This window comes from Amblyomma mixtum, chromosome 1 (assembly GCF_055824585.1).
Source record: "Amblyomma mixtum isolate Tamu chromosome 1, ASM5582458v1, whole genome shotgun sequence".
Taxonomy (NCBI): domain Eukaryota; kingdom Metazoa; phylum Arthropoda; class Arachnida; order Ixodida; family Ixodidae; genus Amblyomma; species Amblyomma mixtum.
Genome location: NC_143012.1, coordinates 248214786 through 248239208, shown reverse-complemented (window position 1 = coordinate 248239208; position 24423 = coordinate 248214786). Strand labels below are relative to the sequence as shown.

At 46.2% G+C, this 24423-nt stretch overlaps 2 protein-coding genes across 3 annotated transcripts in view; both read left to right on the top strand.

The window, feature by feature from the left end:
• The first annotated feature begins 20 nt into the window (after nt 1-20).
• LOC149371436 (ubinuclein-2-like) lies at nt 21-15209 on the top strand. 2 transcript variants are annotated; one of them, XM_089565670.1, is made up of 5 exons: nt 21-662; nt 3939-4025; nt 6077-6187; nt 7965-8872; nt 13626-15209. In XM_089565670.1, exons 1-5 carry the CDS (start codon nt 501-503, stop codon nt 14533-14535), a joined length of 2178 nt encoding a protein of 725 aa, XP_089421796.1. In that variant the 5' UTR covers nt 21-500; the 3' UTR covers nt 14536-15209. The 2 variants fall into 2 exon arrangements, with proteins under 2 accessions (XP_089421796.1, XP_089421797.1); XM_089565671.1 differs by lacking the exon at nt 21-662 and adding an exon at nt 1205-1408.
• A 932-nt stretch (nt 15210-16141) lies between these two features.
• Nucleotides 16142-24423, top strand: part of LOC149371434 (RNA helicase Mov10l1-like) — a 67870-nt gene continuing 59588 nt past the window's right edge. The window contains exon 1 of the mRNA XM_089565669.1: nt 16142-16475. Within this exon, the coding sequence (XP_089421795.1) occupies nt 16354-16475 (122 nt within the window). The 5' untranslated portion in view covers nt 16142-16353. The remainder of the gene's footprint in view (nt 16476-24423) is intronic.

The following is a 24423-nucleotide window of genomic DNA, read 5'->3' as shown; positions in this document are numbered from 1 at the left end:
GCACGACACGCCCACTTCCCATCACTTTCGACAGGGGCGCCAAGCGGTGCTCGTTACCCAACAACCACAACAAGAGATTTGTGCGGCCCGCGGACCGAAAAACCGCGCAAACGCTGTAAACACTGCGCTCAGGCGTAAAGTTCAGTTGGTTCAGCAGCGATCAAGGCAAATCAGTAAAATCAACCAAGAGCCCTTTCGAGACAGCCAAGGATTTCGTCCCGAGCCTGTGCCATGCCCGCTACGCTGACTACTGTCGCCCGTGCGCGTGCGAAAGTGCAAACCAGCGCGTCATGACCGTCGGTGTGGAGAGCGTCCAGCAGCAGGAGCATGTCCCATAGCGATTAGTCGTCGCCACCGAGACGGGCGCGTAGGAGACTGGATAGGAAACCGGTGATCTAAAATGGCGCTGTGCGATGTTCGCGGCGTGCTTTGATACGGGTGCTGCTGGCGGGAGCTGATCAGTTCCCTGGGCCGCTCGGAGCGACTCATGTGGTGTTGCGATGGCTGAACCGAGGCGCATCAAGCTCGAGACGGCCCACCAAGCACCAGCTAAACAGAAACGTGCCGAGGTGTGCCCGACAAGACGCTTTGAGCTCTCGCTAGATGTCGAGGGCGACTCCTGCCCCGAGTTCTCCTACAGTGACCTGTTGAAATCCACACGGGTGAGGCTGAGCTTTTTCTCTCTTGCTCGCGAGGTAGCTCGCAGTGTGCCTGGGAACAAGACGTGGCCAGTTGTGACCAGGCTTTTGTTTCTACTGTGATATGCGCATTTGTACCACGCTGTCCTTTGGTCGGGCTTGGCAGGCAAATGTAAACGACCAAGTGGGAAGGGTACGGGCGGCCGAAACAATATGTCGCGCGGTGTGCGGTGGTGAGGACGTTACGTGAAGGCGCTTCGGAAATAGAACTGGGTTACGTTTGCCCAGTTTCCCCGCTTGCGACTTTTGTTTGTGTGTATAGGAACTTTCGTTTGCACGCCGGCGCTGGTCACGGGCGCCACCCATGATTTTGATTTGAGCGAATGAATTTGGGCTGGACGCGACCTTAACCAGTTCTCGGCTTGTCAAGGCTGTGGACATCGTGGCGTGATCTGCTGCAGGTCGCGAAAGGTTTAGTACTTGGCGGGCATTTTCTTTTTTTGTCGTCTTTATTGTCAGCCGCAATGCGCTTATAGATTACATCCGGTACCCGTGCCGATTGCTTTTTTGACACGAGGGTGAGCGGTACGCAGCAAGCGGAGGCACTTATTGAGCTTTTGTCATTGTGCAAATCGTTTCGTTCTCGTGTACTCGTGTCAATCAGCGATGACAGTTCGATGTGAGCTCCGGGTTCTCTGAAAGCAGAATGGCTGCCACGACCTGCCGTGACTTTTCGCTTGCATATAGTTGACTTTCTTCCTTTAAAAAAAGTAGGTCGATGGAACTTTTCTTGTTTTGTTACGTTGCTGAGGTGCTATATTCGACGATTGCGTTTTTTTTTTTTTCTTGAGACAGCTTCGCTGTCATCTTTCTTGATTCGAAAGCGTGCATGAAACGGTTTGTAGGCCAACTGCTTGTGGGTGTTGGCGTCATGTGCTCGTGGTCATAGTTTGCGCTGGTTGATAGCAGTCGGTTTGTGTAACGGTGTTGCGCGCTTGCTACTTCTTTTTTTTTTTTTTTTCACACTTATCGTCAGTTTCTGCTCTATGGTATCGAGTATTGTAGCCATGCTTATGCGCAACTAAGGGACGGTCGCGTTTATGTTCGACGAATAAGTATCGACAGAAGCAATGAAGTGGATAAGATATTGTTTCCGCTTGATATTTATCTGTCCTGTTTCCGTTTGGGTAAGAGCATTGATGTCGACTTCGAGCTTCAAGTGAAAACGGCGATAAGACTAAGCGTAGTTTTGGAGAAAACGTCTCGGATTAATTTTCACACTTTGGCTTTACAGTAAGTTTTCTAAACGAGTTCTAAGCGCAGTTAAGTGTTAATATAATGCGGAGCGTTTGCTAAAGATGCGTCGTTAAGCGACGTCTTCAGTTAAGCGCTGCTGTAGCAGGAAAACTGTTGGCGCGTGTTTATCAGTGACATAGTTAACGTGAGATTAAACATCTGCCCGGGGTATGCAGCTGGTGCAGCCCTTCCTACGCTTTTTTTGTTTTTTTGCTGCTTCCAGGACTTTTTCGGCCCATTCGCGGCGCGTGACGAACCAGCTGCTTTCCCTGGAGTAAAGGGAACTTTCTTGACACAGTGGGTTGTTCTGTCATCTGATGAGGCATTGCGATCGTCAGTAATTCAACAGCTGCGTCTGTAGTAAATGTTGTTACGTTACACATTGTCGTATATTGTAGTGAACGGTGTTGCGTAACACCTTGCCGTGTATGTGATCGCTCGAGACGAACACTTTTTAATTCTTTGATTTTGTTTGAATGGCATTCGGGGTGCGCCGTTTTTGTGACACTTTTTTTTTTTTTTCCTTGTGTTCTGGGACGTGTTGAATTTGTGCCTGTGCCCGACAAAACGCTATCGCTGTTATTTGGTTGCTTTTTCTGTTCCGGCATTAGTGATGCTTCTTTGGCATGGAAATTAAGTGAGCCAACGTATGTGTGAGGGATAAACCTTTTTTTTTTTTTTTGATGTTTAGTGCAAAGTAGGTCGGATTACAAAACATAAGCGATGAGAAGTTGCAAAATGCGTATTTTACAATTTGGTAAACTATATTTCAAAGTTTTGTTGTGCTTTCTGACACTCTCTTGCGGACTGTTGCGTGTAAATCCGTGCGTGTAAATTTATCATTATGACCACCGTGATTATGACCAACATGCCAGGCACAGTTCTGGTTTACGCGCATAGTCGTAAGGCCTGTGAAAAATTTTCTTTGTTGCTCTAAGTTCGCGAGTGATATAAGTGGAAAAATGCAGGAGCGTTCGTACTGTCGTCAGCTTTATGAAAGGGAACACGCGAGCGCGTGGCATATATCCTGGAGCCCTACTTGTGGCGACACGCGGTGGTCACTTAGAATTATTACCGTAATTACCAAATTTAATGAAACACCCGACCCAGGGGCGGTCGGATTTCAATAGAAGCTGAGATGCAAAAAACAAAAACAAAAAAACCGTGTGCTGTTCGATGTCGGTGCACGTTAAAGAACATCAGGAGCCCTCCACTACGGCGACCGAGCTTCCTGACGTTCAAGCCCACATACGATATCAGATTTAATGAAACTAGTTGCTGTTATGTAATTTTGAAATAATTATTAAATGAACACGTTTCAGACGATAGTAAAAATGATTTCCCACTGTTTCTGGAAAAAAGGGGAAAACGCCATAAAGCATAAGGAATTACACAGTCTAATGGTTATCATACATTTTGCAGGTTTTTGACTTGAATTGAAATAATCCTGAGTTCTAATCTTGTACAAAATTAAGGGTCCTGAAACCTTAATGCATCTGATATGCTATTAATTGTAACCACAACAAAAAATTGTATTATCATGTACATTTTGTGTACTTACATTTTTGTTTTATAGTGTGTGTTTGTGTGTTATAATTTTATGGATAAGGGCACACCGTGTATAATTAGTAATATTTTTGCTATCTAAACAATGTCTTTCTGTCTTGTCAGTGTGTTTGCTGAGCATTTTTTTTTTTCACATGCACATTGGTGTGTCAACTTTTGTCAGGTTTTCTGTGAGCCCCCTTGTTCCATCCTCTGTTTATGAACTGAGGAATCACTGTATTGAACTTACAAAGTAATTGCTCTAGGCAGACGCCCCTGTATCGTTTCACATTTAGTTTTTTTTTTTCAAAATTTTTGTTGACATGTTCACTAAATGTGGGGTTTTTGTTGCAAGAATGTATGATTTCAACTTGATGTAGTCCTAATGGACAGCTTTGGGTGCTTTGTTTCATGCATTGGATCCTAACGAAACTGATAAATGTCTGCATTCTTTTTCAGCCTGCTGATGCTGACAAGGATGATCCATTCGGGGAAAATGACGAAGAGAACATTCGAGAGATTGCACGAAAGTTTGAAGAAAAATATGTAAGTTGCCTTAAGTACGAAGGCCTGTGCTACCATATTGAAAATGGAAATTTGTCAGTCTATCTCTAACTTAAACTGGGCTGACCAGCTCATTACACAAGAATATGGCCCCATAGTTTTGTACCTAAAGTGGCAGCTTACAGGCAAACACAGATTGTGGGTGAAAGATGAGTGCAGAAAAATACTTGGGAATGCATATCACTCCAGTTACCAGAAGCAGCCTTGTACATGTTGCAGAAGAGAAGTAGACAATATTGAAGTTGCAGGTAAACACTTTCTAAGGTAGCAGTGAAAATTGATCATTGGTTAGTGGAAAGTACAGCTGCACTGTTTGAAACGTAACTGATTTTAGCAGTACTTACAGCTTCTAAAAAGGTAGCTGAACAATTACAGAAAGTAATCAATCATTGACAATGTAATTTTTCTTCCAACTTCTATTAGCATAAGACAAATATGCACGTGGCTTTTTTTGCAATGAAGAACTGCGTCACTCTGGCAATAATAAAGCTTCAGGACAACCGCCTGGTGTGTTGCTTGCTGTGCAGTTGGTTCGCTCCATAGGTAGATCCATCCATAGATAGATATTTGAGAGCGTACCCTTGTAACGGGTGGGTACCCTCTAGGTTGGGCGGGCATGATGATGATGATGATGATCACTGGTGTTGCTGGCGCCATCTATGGGAGCCTCTTTTAATGAGACTTTTCTAAAAATTCGTTTTAAGAAAGAATTTTTGCTATGATTTTCTAATTGAAAATGCCCAGTTATTATGCTCTAAGTGGAAACCATTAACTGTAACCGGGGGCTATGTTTTGCTGTGTAGGAAAAGGTGGTGCGCTTTGACCGGGTAACTTTCACACCATTGCTAGGAAAAGTTGTCGCGGAGTGTAGAGTTATAGTAGGATACAAGTTTTAAAAAAAATGCAGTTGCTAACACTGGGCCGGGGTCCGTGGCGTCCTGTATTACTCCGCTGGCCAGTCGCAGCTGTAAACGAAATCAGCTTTTTAATGTTTGACTATAGCAAACAATCCACATATAAAAATTCTTGAGGTCATAATTTTTTTATTTTGGCAAGCTTCTTGTTTACGTAACAAGCAGCGTTTAAGCATCAGACTACTTTTTTGTCGTGTGGGAATTCTGTGCGCAAAGGCTGAATGTGGGCGGAGCTTCACTGCAGACTTAAGTTGTATTCGACTATGGCTGTTGTAGATTGCTTGGTATCTTATCTGCAGCAGTAAATGCATTGTTAGTTTTCCTAACCATTTTTTTTTTAATGAAATTTTCTTCTGATTTTTTTTTTCACATTTCTTTGTGACCACACCAGCAGCAGCGCTGAAGGCTCACTTGGTTTACGCACTGGAAGGAAAGGTGGCATTCTAATGCACAAAGGTCTAAGCAAAACGTCGTACTTTGTTTTGGTTCGCGCTGTGGAGAGGTGAAGCCCCAGCTCACCAAACATGTCATTCCATTGGGTTGTCATGGCAAAATGTGAACTAAGGAACAAGGGGCTGGTGAAAGGCAGGCTGCTCGTACTGCTCATGTTTTTCATGTCCAGATATCCTTGCATGCACAGCTTTTCCGCGAATTTCACTCTTATCACAATGGACATACCTGCACTAGCACCAGTGTTTGACACAAGTTCAGGTTCTTGAAGCTATACATTGGTTACAACTTTTTTTCTTTTTTTTTCAAGAAAAGCAATTTAGTTCTGAAAAATGTAATTGGACTACTGAAAAGGTTTCCTCTTACAAAAAGCAATTGATTACTCGTGATGTACTATGTGCAACTTGGAGGAAAGTTTGTGAGTGTTGTTAAAGATGTTAGTGTAACACAGGTGCTTTTAAAGTTTTTGGCTGACTAGCACATATCAGTCATTTAACATAAGAGAGTTTTACTGCTGTTAGTTTGAAGTCAGCCTGATGAGGACAGATGAGTCTTGAACGAGGGTTTTAACACTATTTTTGAACTAGGTAGTCATGCATTGGGAAGCGGAATACCAGCTTTGAGAGTTTATGGTTAACAACATCTGCCGATGTTGTTCTTTTATTACAGGGATCAAAACCTGGGAAGAAGAGACGCAAGGGCAGAATTGCTTGGGAGGACTACGTCGATCGTGGAATGGGGTACGATGAGACGGACCCCTTCATTGATAATGGAGAGGCGGTGAGTATTTCTGGAAGGAAGTTATGTGTTAGCACATAGCCACCGTCATAAATTAATGGAATGTGACTTTGGTGGGAAAAATTTAATTTCTTTATATCGAATTTACATCTAGGACACTTTGCTTTGAGGCCTGATAAGTGCACTGTGTAATTCACGCTTAGAATTAGGCTTAATATATCTTACTATCTATTTAGGGCTGTGTGCATCAATGGTGATGAGGTCTTTTCATTAATATTGTGTTAAGACAAGCAACCCGGCTGGCTAGGTGACAGGTGCCCCCTTTCATGTTTATTGTGCTGATTATGGATATTGCAAGTGAATTGTAGCCACGCAGATTTAATGGCAGTTGTTTCAAAGCACCGTCACCGACCTGTCTTATTATTCTCTTTTACTCTTCAAACATTTTTGCATGCGTGGGAATCGGAAATATGCATGGGGAGAGTAAAGCAAGCTTGCTACATGCAGTCACTTCCAAGTGCATCCTGCTGTAAGCACCAGTAAAAATTTGGTGCGACTGTTTGTGAAGGATGTCAGCTGTGACACAAGGCGATGGTTGGTTCAAATGGCATTAGATTTTTTTGTGTGAAGGTGTGTGAGGCTGGCTCTTTACAGAGTAGATGTGGTAAAGCTTAAATTGTGTGTGAGGCAAGCAATCTTGCAAGATCTTTAGTGGCATGTTTTCTCTGCGTGCTGCTCACATAAATGTAAATGGCAGGTTCCATCTTGCAGATCCATGTAACTCCTACAGCTGGCTAATTGGCTATGCCTGTTGTCTTTCGCGTAGCCGGAGTGTTGGCCTCATTATGATAATTATGTTTAGCATAAAGAAGCAGAATTGCTGAGCTTGCTTCTACTTTTGCTTGGTATTTAGAACATTCGTTGCATGTACTATCAGCAATGAATGAAATGCGAACAGGAAAACTGAGGGCACATCTCAAAGACACCGTAACATCAGCCCCTGGAGTGGAAATGCTAGCGAGGTTGATTAACACTTCCGGAGAAGAGTCTTCGCGCCTTCCAAGTCAAAAGAACCTAAGCAAGTATTGAGCGTCCCCGGGCTAAAATAATTTAATTTTGCGTTTCGTGGCTCAGCTACCTTGTTCGCATTTCATTCCTTGCTGATAGTACATAGTTTGGCAGAGTTCGTCGGGTACCTTTTATCGTTTCATATTTTCCATCAAAGGTTGATGGACGTTTGTCATTTTAAGGGATGTGTTTTAGTGGGTTTTTGGAACTGTGAGTGTTTCAAATAGTCATTTACTAATTTTTGAACTCTTTGGAGGTACTGTTTTAAGTCACATTAGTCAAATTGGTGGGCCACTTGCAGTTTCGGCAAAAAGGTCAGCGGCAAGAGCTGAACAGCAACAATAGTGTAAACCTAGGCAGTGTTTATTCACAATATTTGAATGGGGAGAGCATGGTTGAAAAAATGCTTACTTTAATGTTCCTGGCTTGCTAGTGGTCTGTAATTAAATTCATGGAACAGCACTGATACATGTGCATGCACACACGTCTGCCCAATAAATGCTCGTGTATCTTTTGTGTTACTATGTGGTTAGGCAGTGCGTGCAGAAACTTTGGCACCGTCAGGGATTGCTTGCACACCAGGGAGATTATGAGGATCTTAAAGAATCATTTGGATTTTGGAACTAGCATGCAATTCATTACCCAGATGGTAGAATGTCCGGGGACATCCTTCAGACCTTTGTCCAGATGTGTGAATGCCTTGTTTGGTCTTAGCTCATTATGGCTAAGTCGTTACTTATCTTTTCGGCAGTACGACGAGCTGGTCCCGTCAACGCTCACGACCAAGCACGGTGGCTTCTACATCAACACGGGGGAGCTAGAGTTTCGGACGCCATCTGGTTCGGACTCTGAGGACTTCCAGGGGGAGACTCGGCCGCGACCAGTCAAGCGGGGTCCTCGAGAAGGAGGTGCACGGCGGGGCCCCAGGCCTCGTGGCCGCCCAAAGCTTCGCGATTCGCTTACGACAAACAGTGCGATCGTCGAATCCATCGAATCTGTAGTTCGTGGAGGTGGTGCTGCCGTCGTCGATGAGGAGCCTGCCAGTGGCGGCGCCAGCAGTAGTAGCAGTGGTGGGGGGGGAAGTGCAGGGGATGATCCGGTCGGGCCCGTTTCGAGTGATGTCCACTGCCCACTCCTTCCCACCAGCCTTCCGGCTGAACTGGAGGCCGAGGTGCGACGCCTCAAGCACGCCGCAGCGCTGCGGTCGACCGAGGGCAAATGCAAGTTTTTCCGAGGCCACGTGAACCAGCTGCTGCTGAATGTAGAACTGAGGACGCGTGAGCTGGGGCCAGGGCAGCGCCAGCTAGTGTTTGCCCACCTGGCCTCTTTCCTGCCGTGCACCAAGGAGACGCTGCTCAAACGGGCCAAGAAGCTGCGGCTCGACCAGGAAGACGGGAGGCTCGGGGAGCCCCTGCGGAGGCTGAAGGAAGCCCTGGATGCTGGGGAGGGCCTCGGTCACAGCCGCCTCCGCGAGGCTCTGTGTGATGTGGTGCGAATAAAGCTGCGCTGCTACGAGCTGTCCAAGATCCGCACCCAGTCGGCGGAAGAGTACCTGCGCCGCTTTCTGGACACAGAGGTGTGCCCAATGTGGCCTGCGAGTAGTCCTGTGAGTGCCAAGGCCCTCTTCCGTGAGAGCCGGCAAGTCCATGGCCATCTCACGTGAGTGCTTTTTGCTCAGCTGGAGCAGGGCTGGTTGGGTAGAGGGGGGACTCACGCTTTCGCTTCTTTTTTTACTGCATTCTTTTATTCTTGTTGCTGCTGTGTGTGAAATAAAAGCGTTTGTAGCAGTCTTCTGCAGGTAGTGTCTTTCCCTAACCTTTTGTGGTGTGACACCACTGACAATGTGGCCTTTTTGCTCGGAGCGTAATTCGGCTACAAATGAAAATTGATGTTCTGTAAAAGCACATCATAAGTTATTGACTTCCACTATGCCGTCCCTGTCTTTTCGAACAAGAATGAGAAATGTGGTGGAAAGGGAAAATTCAGCATCTGCAAACTGCAGAGTGATGCTCAAGACCTGATCAGAAAGGCGCACTTGCAGTCTTGCCTATCAGTTGAATAGGAACTGCAAAGGGTTAAACTTGTGGCACTAAAATATGGAGAAGTATGACTAGAAGAATAAAGCACCATGTGCTATTTTAAGAATATAGGAATAGCAAGGCAATCATGTCTCTGAAACACTGCAAGACTTGGCTTGCAACGTTTCAGACAACAAGGAAATAATTACCTTTAAAATCCACCTTAGAGGAGTTCAATGGCTTCAGAGTTAAACTGCAGAAAAGCTTCAGGTACACACAGAACTTACGCCATTCTTAATAAGAGCTGCTGGCCTAGCGAACGCTTTTCTTCAACTGTGTAGACTTGAGAAAGCTGTCTGTCTTGCATTTGTAGCCGTATGACTGCTTTTAAGGTTGATGTTAATGGAAATAATTCCTGTGTTTGAAACCTAGTTTTTCATGGCGGATTCCGCTGAGCACCTTTAACTGAGCCGAAGGCTGGTGTGATAGAAGGAAGTTTTAGTTTGCTCGCTAAGAGCAAATTTAAAATTGAAAGGGAAGTTGGAGCAGAAGGTTCTGTAGAAATTGCTTGCACTCTGGGGAGGAAAAAAAGAAGAATGCATGCCTATTAAAAAAGATAGTGAGCCATCACAAAGGGCACCACATATGTGGTGTCCGTCATTGAAGAATTGACGCGTTATGCTGGGACAAAAGCATGCAGTAGCGTCTTCATCCTTTCAGGCGCCATATTTTGTGTCAAAACAAATTTTCAGCCTAAATAGTATGTCCAGTCAAGAAAGCAAATTTGTTAGTTCCCCAAGGGAGCAAATCAGTCGTTAATTTTTTTCAGCTTTTAATTAAAATTTACAATATTAAGAGGGAAGCTAGTCTCAGAAAAAAAAAATTTGTTAATGAAGCCACAATAATGGCACCTTGAAGAAACATGTATTTTGGCATGCTGATTCCAAATAAGTGATTTAATTTGATGTAAAACAAGTCCTTGTGCACTTACATAATATGTTATGTAACTTTTTGCCGAGAGCTTTCAATTAATTTTGCTGCAGGAAACTTGCTAGGATGCATGCCATTGGCTTGTCTTGACATCAAACTATGCAATAAGGGCAAAGTTATTATCCTGCCTATCATAGAAGTTTAGTTACAGGGTTTTGAATGTGCCACTTCACAAATGGGAAGAAACTGAGGATTTAAAAATTGTCTGACTCACCTTCTATAGCAGGCAGGATGATAATTTTATCCTTATTGCATGGCTTGATGTCAAGAGAAACCAATGGCATGTAATCTAACAAGTTCCCTGCAGTTGAATTTCTTTCAAACCCTCGGCAAAAGTTACCTAACATTGCATAAGTGCACAAGGACTTGTACGTAAAATTAAATTACACATTTGGAATCAGCATGCAAAAATGCATGTTCCCTGAAGGTATTTCATAGTTGTGACTTCATGAATAAAAATTTATTTCTAAGACCCTCTTCCTCCCTTAAAATACCTGGATTAGTGAAGTAATATCTGTTTTGAAGTAGTTTTCTTTTTTTGGAGATGCACAGGACGCTAGAAATTCGGAAGAAAAATTGATGTTAGTACTGGCGACAAAATCTGTGTGCACGAAAATAGCGGAGGATGCTTTACCGTGCTCGCTGTTTTGAGAAATATTGCTGCTTTGATTATAAAGCACCCTATTTGCAATATGAAGGAGGCTAAAGTTGCCTGAAATAAAACAAATATTTCTAGGTATACCACTACTGACAATAGTAGGTTGAGAGTTTGCAATGTGTACAGTTGTATACAAAGCACCCTAAAGGGGTACTGGATGGCTTGCATTTGACTCACGGCCATCATGGTGGTGGACGACACATAGCTTCTACACTGAGCATTACAGGAGGTGGTGTCTAATCAGACACGTGTGCAGACTTTCACCGTGGTCCTGGTGGTGGCATTAGTTCAGGATCCTTGTGGCTGTTGAATGGACAAAATTAGTCTAGAACGTCTGAAGGTGTCGGACGAAATACTCGGCACCACAGTTTTAAGAAGTATATTGATTAATCTGGGGCCACTTTTCTAATCAACCATTTGCGAGTAACCAGCCATCTTTTGAACTGTAGAAAAAATATGCATAAAAATTTCCAGCTAGAAAGCTGTAGGGTATCAAATCAAGTTCATAATTTTGCTGTTTCTGGAATTGTGGAGGTTTTTTCTACCGATGGATGCATTTTCCTTCACACTTGGAAAGGTTTCATAGTTACAGAAAGTTTGGAAATCGAGCATCAAAATGTCTGTTTTGGCTTGGCTCTTCTCTGTGCGTCTTCGTATGAGTAAGCTATTTTATACCAACTTTTAATTAATCGGCATTGGACATCTCCATCATCCGCCTACAGCCACATGTCTCTTTGTCTTCATCTTGAACCTGCTGGGTGAGAGTGTAATTGGTGCAGGGAGCAACTTTTTAAAAAATACACTTAATGTACACATCTTGCATACTCTGCTGACTCACGATTTAATGAGAAGCTGAAGACCGATTGAAGCTGATGGCAGCGAAGCTATTTGCTCTGAAAGCGAGCTTTTACATAAGGCTAGACTGTCGCTCCAGACTGTTTTCACAAGCAAATTGTGATGACATCAAGTACTGTGTTAGCAGATATCTGAGGCTAGACGACTCCACCATCCGCTTCTGACCAGCAGTTACTCCACGATTCTCTCAATGTCATCATCACGTCACAAGTTTTAATCAAGTGATGAAAAAAAAAAAAAGTCTTCCACTTTCAACTCTAGACTTGTCGGCAGGGAAAGTCAGCGCCGCCACTAAAAGGCAAAGAATCGAATATTACAAAGAACAAATATTGGAGGAAGTTGTCCACAGTGTTCATTTGTCGAGGACGGCTTGTGTTGCACTTTTATGTTGGAAATATGGGCTGTAGCTTGTCTTCATCCTCTCCCTGGAACATCTTGTTTGTGTCATGTCTCGTGTTGCTCGTCTGTCTTATCAGCTCATTCATTGTTCATGGTGTTGAGCGACCCCCAGAGAGAGCCTAAAAGAGCGTGAGTCGCAGGGTCACACTTGTGTGAAGACTACTTTCTTTGTCTCCAGCAGTGGAGTCCTGTGCTCTTCGCATAGTCTTTCTCTAGCTGTTCTTTCTTATCCACCCAACTTTTAGGCTCCTGATAGTGTCTCTCAGGCTTCTGGAGCGGATGTTCATGATGGCGTGCCAGTGACTACCCATTGACACCAGATGCTTTACAGTTTTGGTAGTTAACGTGCATCCAGTGACCTTCATTGTGCAACCTGCTAGTGTGATACCAGTTTCAAAATAAATGAGAGCAATGTGAGCTGCTGTGGAGTGCGTTATCATTTTGGGTGGCCTGCTTCAACGTTGTCCTGGTTTTTCATGCTCCACAAACAGCTACATATTTTTTTGCCCACTTGCTTCTTGTATTTGCACCTTTGAAACCTGGCTGTGGCTGGCATCCAAGGTAATTTGGTAGGTTTCAGCCGATTGATTTATGGTATGTGAAGGAAGCCGTAAATGGAATTCGAATTTGGGAAATAGCAGAATCTGTCTTGGTGGGCTTTCAGTGTCCCAGCTTTGTTGTAACAAACTGTGACAAACAATATATATATTGTAACAAACAATATATAGGAGGAAAGTTACAAAACCACAGTGAAAGAAGGAAGAAAATGAGAAGAAGCAGAAAACCTGATGGGTTAGCTTAGCAATTACCAGTGGTGTGGGAATATATTGGACGCTGGCCATATGGGTTCAAAAGATGGTATGAGTGCTGGCTACTGGCTGCTTCTCCCCCGTGACTTCTGCTCAAAGCACACACAAATTCTTGGAAAAGCCTTGGTCCTAGTGCCTTACTTGACAGTCCAAAACATGAGATAACTAAACGTGGGAAACATCTTTTGTGGCATTAGTCTTTGCTCAGTTTCCTCAAAGTCCTAGTTTGTCTGGTGCCCACTTGGCCCAAATGGGCAACCAGTGATACTAAGCAAATAAGTTTGGTTTCAGTGGTAGTGACAATGAAAAAAAAAAAGCTCCATTTATGTACTTACGTCAGCCACCCACTTATTCAGCACTTCTGAGCTACAGTGCGAGGTAAAAACTTGCTGGTTTACCAAAGACTGGTTATGTCGTTCCTCTGTCCGTGCATTTTGAACCTTACACAGACTTTGCATGGCAGGAGGGTGAAACGGGATTGCCGTATAATGTAGAACTGTGAGCACAGCACTGTTGCATCTAATTGCAAGCTGTGTGGACAGTGAGACCAATTCAGGCATGTGAGAGTAGTGCAGCAGAAAGTGTGATAAAACTTTACGCTGGTGGCCCTGAACTCAAATAGCATGTACCCACATCACCGCAGAGGTGCTTCACGAGATGCTTCCGTCACTTTTATATTCCAGGTCGAAGCCTCGGAAGCCCTCACTTCTTCCTGGTGCAGCTCTTCGCAAGATGTCCAGCCACATCGACACTGGCAGAGAAAGCCCCAGTACGCCACCCACGCCAGTGACCATTTCCTCATCGCCATCACCGTCAGCTTCTGCTGCTCCCACATCCTCCACGCCGACGCCTACTCCCGTCTCTGCTGCACCTCCACCACCTCCATCCTCCACACCCACGCCTATGCCGACACCACCCATAGTGTCATCTCCAGCCCCCACGGCCACCTCTGTCCCGACTTCTGTCATTCTGCAGTCGCCTGGAAGGTCTCCATCCTCGGATGTGAGGCCTCTTCACAGCAGTCCACCCAAGGCCTCCCTGGCCTCACAGATGCTCGATCGCATAATAACTGCCAGCCTGGGCAACTTCCCCAGTTCGGGAGGTGAGCCAAGTGCCCCAACAACCACTTCCCGCCACTTGGATGGCGGCTCCAAGCTGGATGGAGCAAGCTGTCCACCCAAGGCCCAGCAGCAACAGCAGCAGCTGCCGCGCACTCCCTCTTCGAGTGCGGCGCTGCGGTTGACCCCTGCATATGGTTTCATGGAAGCCTTCAGGCGTACTCTGGAGCAAGGGGAGCCTCCCAGCAGCCGAGGTGGGCCCCCTTACTACAAAGCAGACTTGCTGGAAGGCATGAAGGGCTTCCCCTATCCCGTCGGCTACTTGCCCAGGACATCGGCAGCGGCCCCACCCACAGAGCGGCCACGTCCTCATCTCAGTGTTGCCCAACAACCACAGCCGCAGCACTGGCGCCAGAGGCCATCCTACCCGTCTCCCTCGGCCAGCAACTATCCACAGCCTCCGCGACCTTACTCCTTTCCGTCCCAAAGCCACGGGTCCAAGGGTGCCAGTCAGGGCCAGGGGCATGTTTCATGAGAAGTCGCCCAACAAGGATTCCTGCACACGGCATCAAATACGAAGAACAAGCCTCATACCATCCTGTGGCAGCATATTAGGGCCTCTGGGTGGCCTGACCTCTGTCTGATGAGAGGTTTGCAAGCTGTGATGGGACCTTCCAACATGCCTTCACAGTTCCTTAGAAACTCTTGCAAATGTGCCGCAAAAGACTGCCTTCTCTACTCCAGAGAATTGTTTTCGCACATAGAAGATGGTGAGGCACAGGCCTGCTTACTGCAAGGCTGCAGACTGTTGTAAAGTCGTTTAACAGTTTTTAGAGTGGTTCTGCATTGTGAAAAATTCACAGAATCCTGGAAGACAGCACACAAGTTCACAGTATATCAAGCCTTCTTTTGCACTTGGTGTATTTAAAGAACAGTGCAAAGTGATGATCAACATGATTATTTGACATGACAAGACCGGTGCAGAGATATTTTGTGCCATGCGTAGTGTCTTGCTGGGACCTGCTTAGTGCTTTTTTTATTATTGTGCAGAAGCTGACAAGAGCATGGTAATGTTGTATAAAGGTATGTTCAAAATTTAAAATATTTGATGGCGCCTTTTTGTTGCGAGAAAAAAAAATGTTGCAAGGTTTGTTTTATATAAGTACAATTAATGTAAAATAAAGCAAGGTACTGTGAACAAAGTGTCAATTGCTTCCCTGTCTGATTTGGACTCCATTGGTTGTCAGATGTGTTGTGACTGCAGCAGTGCAAAATTGCACGGTTTGCGAGCGCAGCATTGCTCAGGTGCTGTAACAGAATTCGGTTGTTCGGATGAGAACCTGCCTAAACAATAGCGCCAAAGATGTACAAGTGTTTTGATGGATGTGGGACTACCGTTTGTATCAGGTAGAAATTATGGTATTAATGATGAATCGTTTTAAGTATAACTCGTATTCATCGATGCAGTTTGAGCTGTAAAGCCTGTTTCACCTGCAAGCGAATATGCTAGCGAATCCTGCCGCCGCGACGGAAAAACCTGTCCTGAGTCGTCGCTGCGACGAGCGGCGAGGTTCCAACAAGTTGGAAATTTTCGCTGCGACGCGCCGCTCAATCGCTTGCATGTGAACCAGCATTAAGGATGCATGGAGCCAACAAAGAAAAATTCAGGGGGCACTTTGGCTCTCTTAAAGTGCTGCAAGGCGAAAGCGCTTCCTGGCCACTGTTTGTTTTTATTTACTTTTTATTTTTCATATTTTTTCTTTTTTTGCTCATTTTCTTAATTTTATTGTTTATTTTTATTTTCACATCTTATTTTTATTTTGTTCATATTTTTGTTGATTTTGTTATTTTTATTTTCCTTTTCTTGACTTTACTCCTTTTATTTTATTTACGAAGCCCATGCATTCACTAGATGCGCCTTTATTCACGCTGGAACCTTGAGCCTTTTAAGCAGTGACGCCGAAAGGCGGACGAATCTGCCGACACGGCTGCCGACGCGTCAGCTAATGACAGTGAAGTGTAAGAAAGAAGAAACTCGACGCAAGTTGGCCACGCTGGGCGCAGAACTGAAACCGAAACTGTAGTCAGTCGGAAGCTAAATGAAGTCGATCCAAGCATGCATCTTAGCCAGTCCTTGTCAGTTGATCCCTGAACAAAATGCGCGGGTATCGCACGTGTTCGATCAAACGCCACGTTGGTCTGTAGTGTTGGCATTCAACGCTTAAAAGCGTTTCGATTAGGTTTACGGGGCATGGTACATAGTTAAGCCACCTGTAGTCAGATATCCTGGTTTGCACGCAGTGTGGCCGTGCTTTAAGGCATATGCCCTCCGTCATCGGCTCACTACAGCGTTATGTTTACGCTACTGGGGAAAGCGATTTCCGTATTTCTTGACGGCTTTTTCAGCCCTTATGAGAATACGAAGTGCGTGCGAGATGTCTACGGTGCTGCTGCAGAAGATCCTACGTTCGCAGAGTAAGTCCCGGAGTTTCTGTTGACATTGCTTGTTTTGTTTGTGTTTTCCTTCGATTGTCGGCGTTTGGCTCAGGAAACATCGTGCAATTCATTGTTTGGACGATAGTTTGCATTTGGCTGTTTGGTAGTTGGTGCGACGTCATGTTGACAGAGAGCGCGGAGGCAGGGCGTGAGATCGATTAGCGCTGACAGCGAACGCTCATTTCGCACGCACCAGAATATATAAAAGAGAAAGAAAGAAGACAAGAAATCGTGCACGGGATTGAAAGCACCTTCACAAGCTACCGACAAGGAAATGTGATCGCTGACAATGCCGACAGCAGCTCGCACCTGCGCGAACACCCAAAGGGACTGAATAATGAATGACCTGCAATAAGAGTCCCGTTGGCTATTCGCCCGTGCGACGCGCTTCCGCTTTGTGTGCTGGAAAGAGGCAGATACAAGTTCCAGCACAGACGCTTTTTTCCTTGGGTTAACTCTAAATTACAGTAGTATATGACTCGGGAAACCGGCATGGTAAGCCTGTTGGCGTGCACAGTTTGTGGAACGGGGAAACCGGATGCTACTTCAGTCGACATTTTTTTTTTTTTTTATTTTACGGGTCGTGTGCGATTTCTATAAACAAGGTTCACTGAACGTGCATTTTGGCTGAGTGTGATCGAGGCATGGCAGGAATTAAAGTTACGGCCCTTGCCTGATGGAGGTTTTCAATGGAGGTTCAAAAACTATGAAATGCTCGGATAAAATGGCGCCATTTTGAAAAGTGCCGTCTGTCGCATTTCTGTGGCTGCCGTGTGCAGGGTCCTATGCGGCTCGTGGATCTAGTACACATGTCCCACTTGCAGTAGTTTAAAACATTGAAGTAACCGCTCACTAATGGCGTGTTCGCGTCTTGGCCACTTCGGCTGCGTTTCGACGTGCAAAAAAGGAAGCCTGCGCAGCGACGTCGCGGTCATCTGTTAAAATGGTCTCTAATTAACCGCTCCAGCTCTGCCAGTTTTGATGTGAAGGGCATGCGAATTTTGAGCGGAGAAATTCACACCATGTGGGCACTACTACGTGCTTCATAGTTCGCACCTCGTGTTCGCAATTCGGCACCACGCGTTTCAGCGAGTTCCACCAAGCCGGATGGGATGGTGGCGGTGTAAAACATTTATTTCTACTGTTTACAAAAGAGGTATTGCTTTGCTTGGTCCGGTCCTGAAGGGCCCGGCCCTCGCAATCACCGTGGCTTCCGCGGCGGCCTGGACTCTTGTCACCAGGGCTCGTTGGGCCTGGAGTGTTGAGCAGCCGAGCAGGGCAGCCTCCCAGTCCTCTCAGGTGGGGTGGGAAAGCAGGATTGGCAGGGCATGCTCACACCTTGGGATACGTGCCCGCAAACACTTCCCCGAAGTGTAGGCACTTGCTCGAAAAGGCTAATACCGTTTTGGTGTAGAGGCGAAGAAGCCCGCGCTCCGCCTTCTTGAGGCCTTTACAGGGGGTGGGTGTCGGCCGTGAGAGGTTTGATACAGGGAAGAGATCTCCCGAAAAGTAATAGCTGGATTCAAATCAGTAGCCGGATCAAGCAGCGGGAGAGGCGATGCCCGGTGGTTAAGCGCGCGGGCGGTAGCGTCCGCTACCTTATTTTCCTCTATCCCCGCAGGTGCTGGGGCCCAGATGATGGTGCGCCGGGTTGGGAAACCCCGGTACTCGCATCTCTGTGTAAAATATGGAAGGCATTTGTCTGGAATTTGTCCCTGTACGTCCTGAGCATGACCCAAATTCAGAAAAATGTCCTAAAAATGCATTACAAAAGGCCTAGGGTGCCCTTTCGAGGGTGTTCTCAAAACGTACTGGGGCCGGACAAAAGGACTTGTTGAGACCCTTTTGAGGATCATTGAAGGACGTCCCGAGGACGACCAAACATCCCAGTGGAGGCATCCTGAGTACATTTTCAGAATGCCTCAGCGTTGTCTAGCAACTTCCTCCGCGATGTAATGTTCAGGGCCTCATGTAATGTGAGGCCCTGAACTGGGGTGTTTTGGCGGACGACGGCCGCCGTGTACCAATCCCCCTGGTGTGGACCGGCCGACGCGAGTGTTCGGTGACGTTCTGTCTTGGGAATTACTGCCGCGGGATAGATGTAAAACAATGATTGCATGCTTTACAAATTCAGTACTTTTGATGATGGAACGTGGGCAAGCCATATCAGTTCGTCGCGTCGCAGAAGATGGGCGCGTTCCTTCGCACTCATGCTCCCGCGTTTATCAGGTACCACCTGAAATGCTGGCGTCCCTGCAGTCATTTCCAGCTAGCGTCATAGCTAGCGTTGACTAAAGAAGAGGAAAGGGAAGAAGAGGATAAGGTTTTGCTCGCGAATTCACTCGCACGTGGTGGGCTGCGACGCTCTGTTCCCGTGACGACCTCTTGTGTTCTTTCAACGCGCTTTTGAGCGTGCGATATACGGGCCGCTTTTGACGCCCGGAAGCTTCCGTCCGAGCACACGCGGAGCACGCGCCAGTCAGTGTACGCGTTCTGGTCGCTGTACGGGCATGTCTGGCTTGACCTCGTCGACTGGTGCTGCTTCAGGTGCTTCGCCTAATGGACAAGGCAATCCGAAGCGTCGTAATCGGAAGTCTAAGACGAATCGTCGACGCTCCAGGTACAGTGACAAGACCGCAACATTTTTCACGTCGTCGAATTTGGCTGGTTTAGGACGCCAGCTACTCACCGCGCACGAGGAATCGTGCTTTTTTTTCTTTCAGTTTCTGTTAGTGGCTGTGGTTCGCTAACTTTGTGACCTTACCTGTGCACGTTGCCGACTTTAACGGAATCGCTTCGTTTTTACCGCACTCCAAAGAGGAGCACTGATGGCGTCCCTCATAGACTCGGGCTATGAGGGACGCCGTAGTGACTCTCCGGAAATTTCTACCACCTGAGGTTCTTTAACGTGCACTGACATCGCACAGTACAAAGACGTCTAGAATTTCGCCTCCACCGAAATTCGACCGCCGCGGGATCGAACCTGCGTCTTGCGGGTCAGCAGCCGAGCATCATCTTTGCTTTAATCGCTGCGCGTAGTTTAAATGCGAGAGCATTATAAAGCCTATTGCGTCGACGTCGAGGGCTGCGTCCCACAGCCCGCGCTTTGCACTCAAGCGTTGGGTACCCGGAGTGCTCGCGAGCGACGTCCCGCTCGCGTTTACCCCGACACCAGCGACCCTTCGCGGTAGTTGTAAAACGAATTTTCCGCTCGTTGTCCGTTTCGCGGGCTGCCTTGTTCGTTCCGCCGGCCACGCGCCTCGATTCGGGGCCCTCTGATCACTGTGCTAGAGCTGTCTGGTCCGTCTGCACGTAGTTTCTAAGGCGATCGCTGTGTGAGGGGCTTTCCCCAAAGTGAATGGTGCCGGTGTCGTGTGTGTTGTACGCGAAAACTTCGTTCACCAAATGGCCAATGACATCATTGCCTTGGTGTGCATCAGTGGCCATCAGGCATTTATGAGCTAAGGTACTGCGGTTACCAGACAGTACTGCGGTTATCTTGCGCGCAGTTAGTCGTTAACGTGACATCTCCGAGTTTTTTTCCGTTCATTTGGACGTGAGTAAGTGCGGCGAGGCAGTGCGCGTCTGTCTCGTTGTTTGGGCCCATCATGATGATATTGATGATTAGCGCTCGTGTCCTGTCTTCACCTTTTCTGTGTCTCGTTTTTCGCGCTACGTTTTTCAATGATAATATTCTGCTGGCTCAGGATTCTAAACGCTGGTACCGCAGCGGCGACGCTGCTCCACCGAGCCGCTGGTGCGGCGGTGCTGCTTAGGGGAATTCTGGAATAGTATTGCAAACAGCAAGGATTTTTCCCGCGGAGTAGTCGGCCAGGTAGCTTGCGGACTGGAAACCGGCTTTTCTAATCAGATTTCTGCGCTGGCGTGTCGTTTGTTGCCGTCTTTTACGTGCGCTATCATCTATGATAATTTTAGGCGCAGGAATGTGGATTTATTGATTTGAATCAGTGGTGTAGTAACTAGATAGGCGAGCTGCAGACTGACGGTTGTCCCGATGAAGCGCGTGTTTTCGCTCACCTCCTTGCGCTGAGCTTGCTCTAGTTCCCATTAAACACATTTCATGCACAGGATTGTAAGCACGACCGCTACCGATTTCAGTTCCTCTTTCCGCACGCATGTCATAGGGATCAAAAAGGGGGAGGGGGGGGGGGGGGTAAAGGGTTTACCGTAGTGCTTTTGCTATCTACCTTAATCATGGGAAAATGCGCGATTTTAATACATTCATTCACACTTAGCCAAACGCCTAAGCAACGCTGTCACACGCGGCGAGAGCTACCGAATAAAATGAACGCGACTTCGGACCTCAGAATTCGTGAAAGCTGGATTCGCTGCTAATATCTATTCAAGCTTTGATAATTTGAGGAAAAGTACGTTTTTATGCGCCAGGTTGCATAAACCATGAGAAATTTTGTTTTTTGTTGACGCTGCGACTGTGTTAAGCTCACAGCGGTAATTTGTTTTGATAAACTGGCGCACCACGCATGCGACAAGAAAGCCCTGTTTGTGGGTGGTACTTTATGGCCGAAGGATTAAGAGTGCATGGGAATTGGAACTGCAAGCTAGCCGCACACCAAATACTTGATATTGAGTAAATTTTTTTTTTTTTTTTTTTGCAGTGGAGCACCAATACGGTAGCGATATAAGCAGGAGCGCGTTCTAAGCGTCAGCACAATTCACGTGAATTTCTCCTCCAAAGAAATTCAACCGCCCGGCCGCGGCGGTTGAATTTCTTTGGAGGAGAAATTCGAGGCCCGTGTACTGTGCGATGTCAGTGCACGTTAAAGAACCCCAGGTGGTCGAAATTTCCGGAGCCCTCCACTACGGCGTCTCTCATAGCCTCAGTCGCTTTGGGACGTTAAACCCCATAAACCAACCAATTCACGTGAATGTCAAACTAAATGTCATTAAAACGCATCAATGTGCTCCCTTTGATAGCGTGAATACTTCCTGCAACACAGCCACGCAGCGGAAGTATGCTCGGCAATGTTTCTTTAGCGCCCGAAGCGCGGCTATATGCAGGCGCGGCCGCGGAGCTGCCGCCGCCCCGCAGTCCCCAAAGAAACGCCCGCACCGCGGCGCACCAGTCGGCGGAAAATGGCCGCGCCCAGGAGCGGCTCTGGATTCTGGTCTATAGGTGGCGCGGCGGCAGTACGACATGGCGGACGAGGCGGTGATGGCGCCACTGCCATGGCGTGCGCATAGTAGAAGCAAAGCGGCTTCTTGACGTTGTGGCATCTTTAGTGAGAGATTTAGCGCCTAGATAAGCAGCTGTAAGTCATTTTCAGACAACAATAAGAGCTCATGCTTGTGTTTGGGAGCATTATAGGCTAGAAATAAATTTCCATATGAGCATGGAATTGCTAGTTCGCAAGTGCCGCAAAAACTTTGTCGACGTTGACACATAAACCAGACTCTGCACAGTAAAGTGCAACAGACACTGCGAGCTAGTTTTTTCGCGCTTTCACTTTTTTTTTTTTCGGCACATTTCTGTGTGGCGATTACCATCTATATGCGGGTAAGGGCCTGACTTTTCAATTTTGGTTGTTTTCGGCGCTAATTCGAAAGCGGAATCTACAGTCCGGTTTTTAAGCTAGTGTCTGAAGAAGCAACTTTAATGACCCAGACAGTCTGACGCTGTTTTGGTGCTTACACGAGTGCGGCCCTTACACGCATAAATGCGGTATGTATGTGTGTTTATTTCCCGCTGATCTTTAAGGACACAATTGAAAAAAAAAAAAAAAACAGCAGTTAGTAGCACTGGCCACAGTCTGTGGCGTCCTGTACTACTTCACTTACCAATTACAGCTGTGAACAAAATCAGCTTTTTTATGTTTGCCTTTATCAAACAAGCCAGATACGTCAACATCCTTGAGCCTACAATTTCTTCTGTTCAGCGGCCCAGAGTGTGGGCGGAGCTTCTCGGTAAATTGAGTTTTATGGGACTATAGTTTATCTGCGCGTGCTTTCTTCACATATCAGTAAAAGCGCTGTGATCGAGTGAGCAGACGTTTGCAACGTTTGCAATGATTCAGCCACTTTGCGCACTATATACGAAAAACTAAGAAATCATTGTCAAATACTTACAATTGATATCGCCATTTTGCAATCACATTGTGGCCAGAGTGCAGTGTTTAATTACGCCTTGTCAGCCTGCCGAACGCACTTATTCACTGCTTTTTGCACTCTTTACATCTGCTTTTGCGAATGTTTGCACAGCATAGAATAGCAGAATATTTTTCATTTTTGACATGCATCGTCACGCTCCAAACCACTGCGATCGCATGCACCGCGCAGAGCGATCACCGGCTCTCTGCTTCAGGAAGAGGCCCCATGGCGCTGGCACCGTTGCTGAAATGACCAAATAGGAGTTACTGCATTTCTAGGTAGGATTAGTCATGGCGAACTCCTCAGGCTGTGAATAGCATTGGGGGGAATGCTATTAGCTTGGTCCATGTAACCCCATGCGAATGTTATTAAAATAAAAGGGGCCCTGCACAGACGAGGGCTGTGAAAATGAGAGGCTTGTTTTACCTGGGCTACATGTGCACAAAAAAAATGAGTGCTTTATTCCGTAAGTTTGTTGGGGCCATTATTTCTTGCTGACAGTCTTGTTGTTTTTAGTCTGCAAGTGTAAAAAAGCCCTCAGGACATTTCCGTTGCCTAACACAAGGTTCAGTGATCGCTGCTTGCAAATATGTATGTGATATTGTTTATTCATTATTGTAGTTGATGGTTTGACGGCATACTGCCTGGTTAGGAATCATGGCTGATGAAGTTCATCGGTCGCTGACCAAATGGTCACTGGTCACTGAATGGTCAAATTATTTTTCTTCTTCTCTGGCAAGGTGCACATAATTCCAAGTCGCTGTTGTTCGTGACCTCCCAGTTAGGACCACTCAATATTGTGCGCTGTTGTGGTGCAGCCTGTGATGTCATGCGTGAAATCACGGCATGCAGGTTATTGAGCATGGCGTGTTGCAGTGACTTCATTCATGGCATCACTGCATACTGCACAGTCAGTGTGCGTGGTGTTAAGCTGATGATCCATGCACCACAGAACTGAGAAAAGTGCCGTTGACAGTTATTGCTGTAAATGTTTCGATAAACCAATGTGTACGCTCACTGTCTAACAGTGTCAGTCAGAAATACTGCTAAAAAAAATGGTGCCAGTTGCAACGATAATGTAGTGGAGATGCTTTGTCTGACTGAAAGTTACTTTATTTTCTGATTGATAGGAGCTTGTTCTTAATGAAGTTGCATGCTGATCTAAGTCAGAAGCAGGCGCGAGAGTACACATTTCATTGCTGAATGAATTATGCCCAACTCCTAAGTTGCACATGGCAGTAAGGATAACGCCATTAAATTTGTGTATGGCACTGCACTTGAAGGAGCTGGGACAGCAAATGTTGGTTGTGTGTTCTCTCCCTGAATTGTGTGTTCTCTCCAGCAAATGTTGGTTGTGTGTTCTCCCTCAATTTCAACAGCCAAACTGTGACTATGATGTCGCAGACGAGTTGAGACAGTGTTATGGCCACGGGAGGCATGCAAAAATTGCCACGTAATTGCATTTTTTTTTCACTTGTTGTCGTAGTTTTTGTATGCATTGCGCGACCTCAGCACTCTCGGAACCCGTCTGTGACGTCTTAGCCACTGGTAGTTGAAACCAAAACATGAGAGAAAAACTAAATTATTAAGTATTTTTAGCAGGCACAGGTGAATTCTGCATTGTGGTCTATATGTAGCAATGCATCGTACACCTTTTCAAAGAAAAAAAAAACAAACTAAAACCTAAAAGTAGATGTTCCCTAGTCCTTTGATGCATCAAGCACGAAATGGCATTATATGTACCCGTGGGGCACAAATATTAGGTATTACGAAAGAAGCCAGTATTCTTTGAACCCCTGGA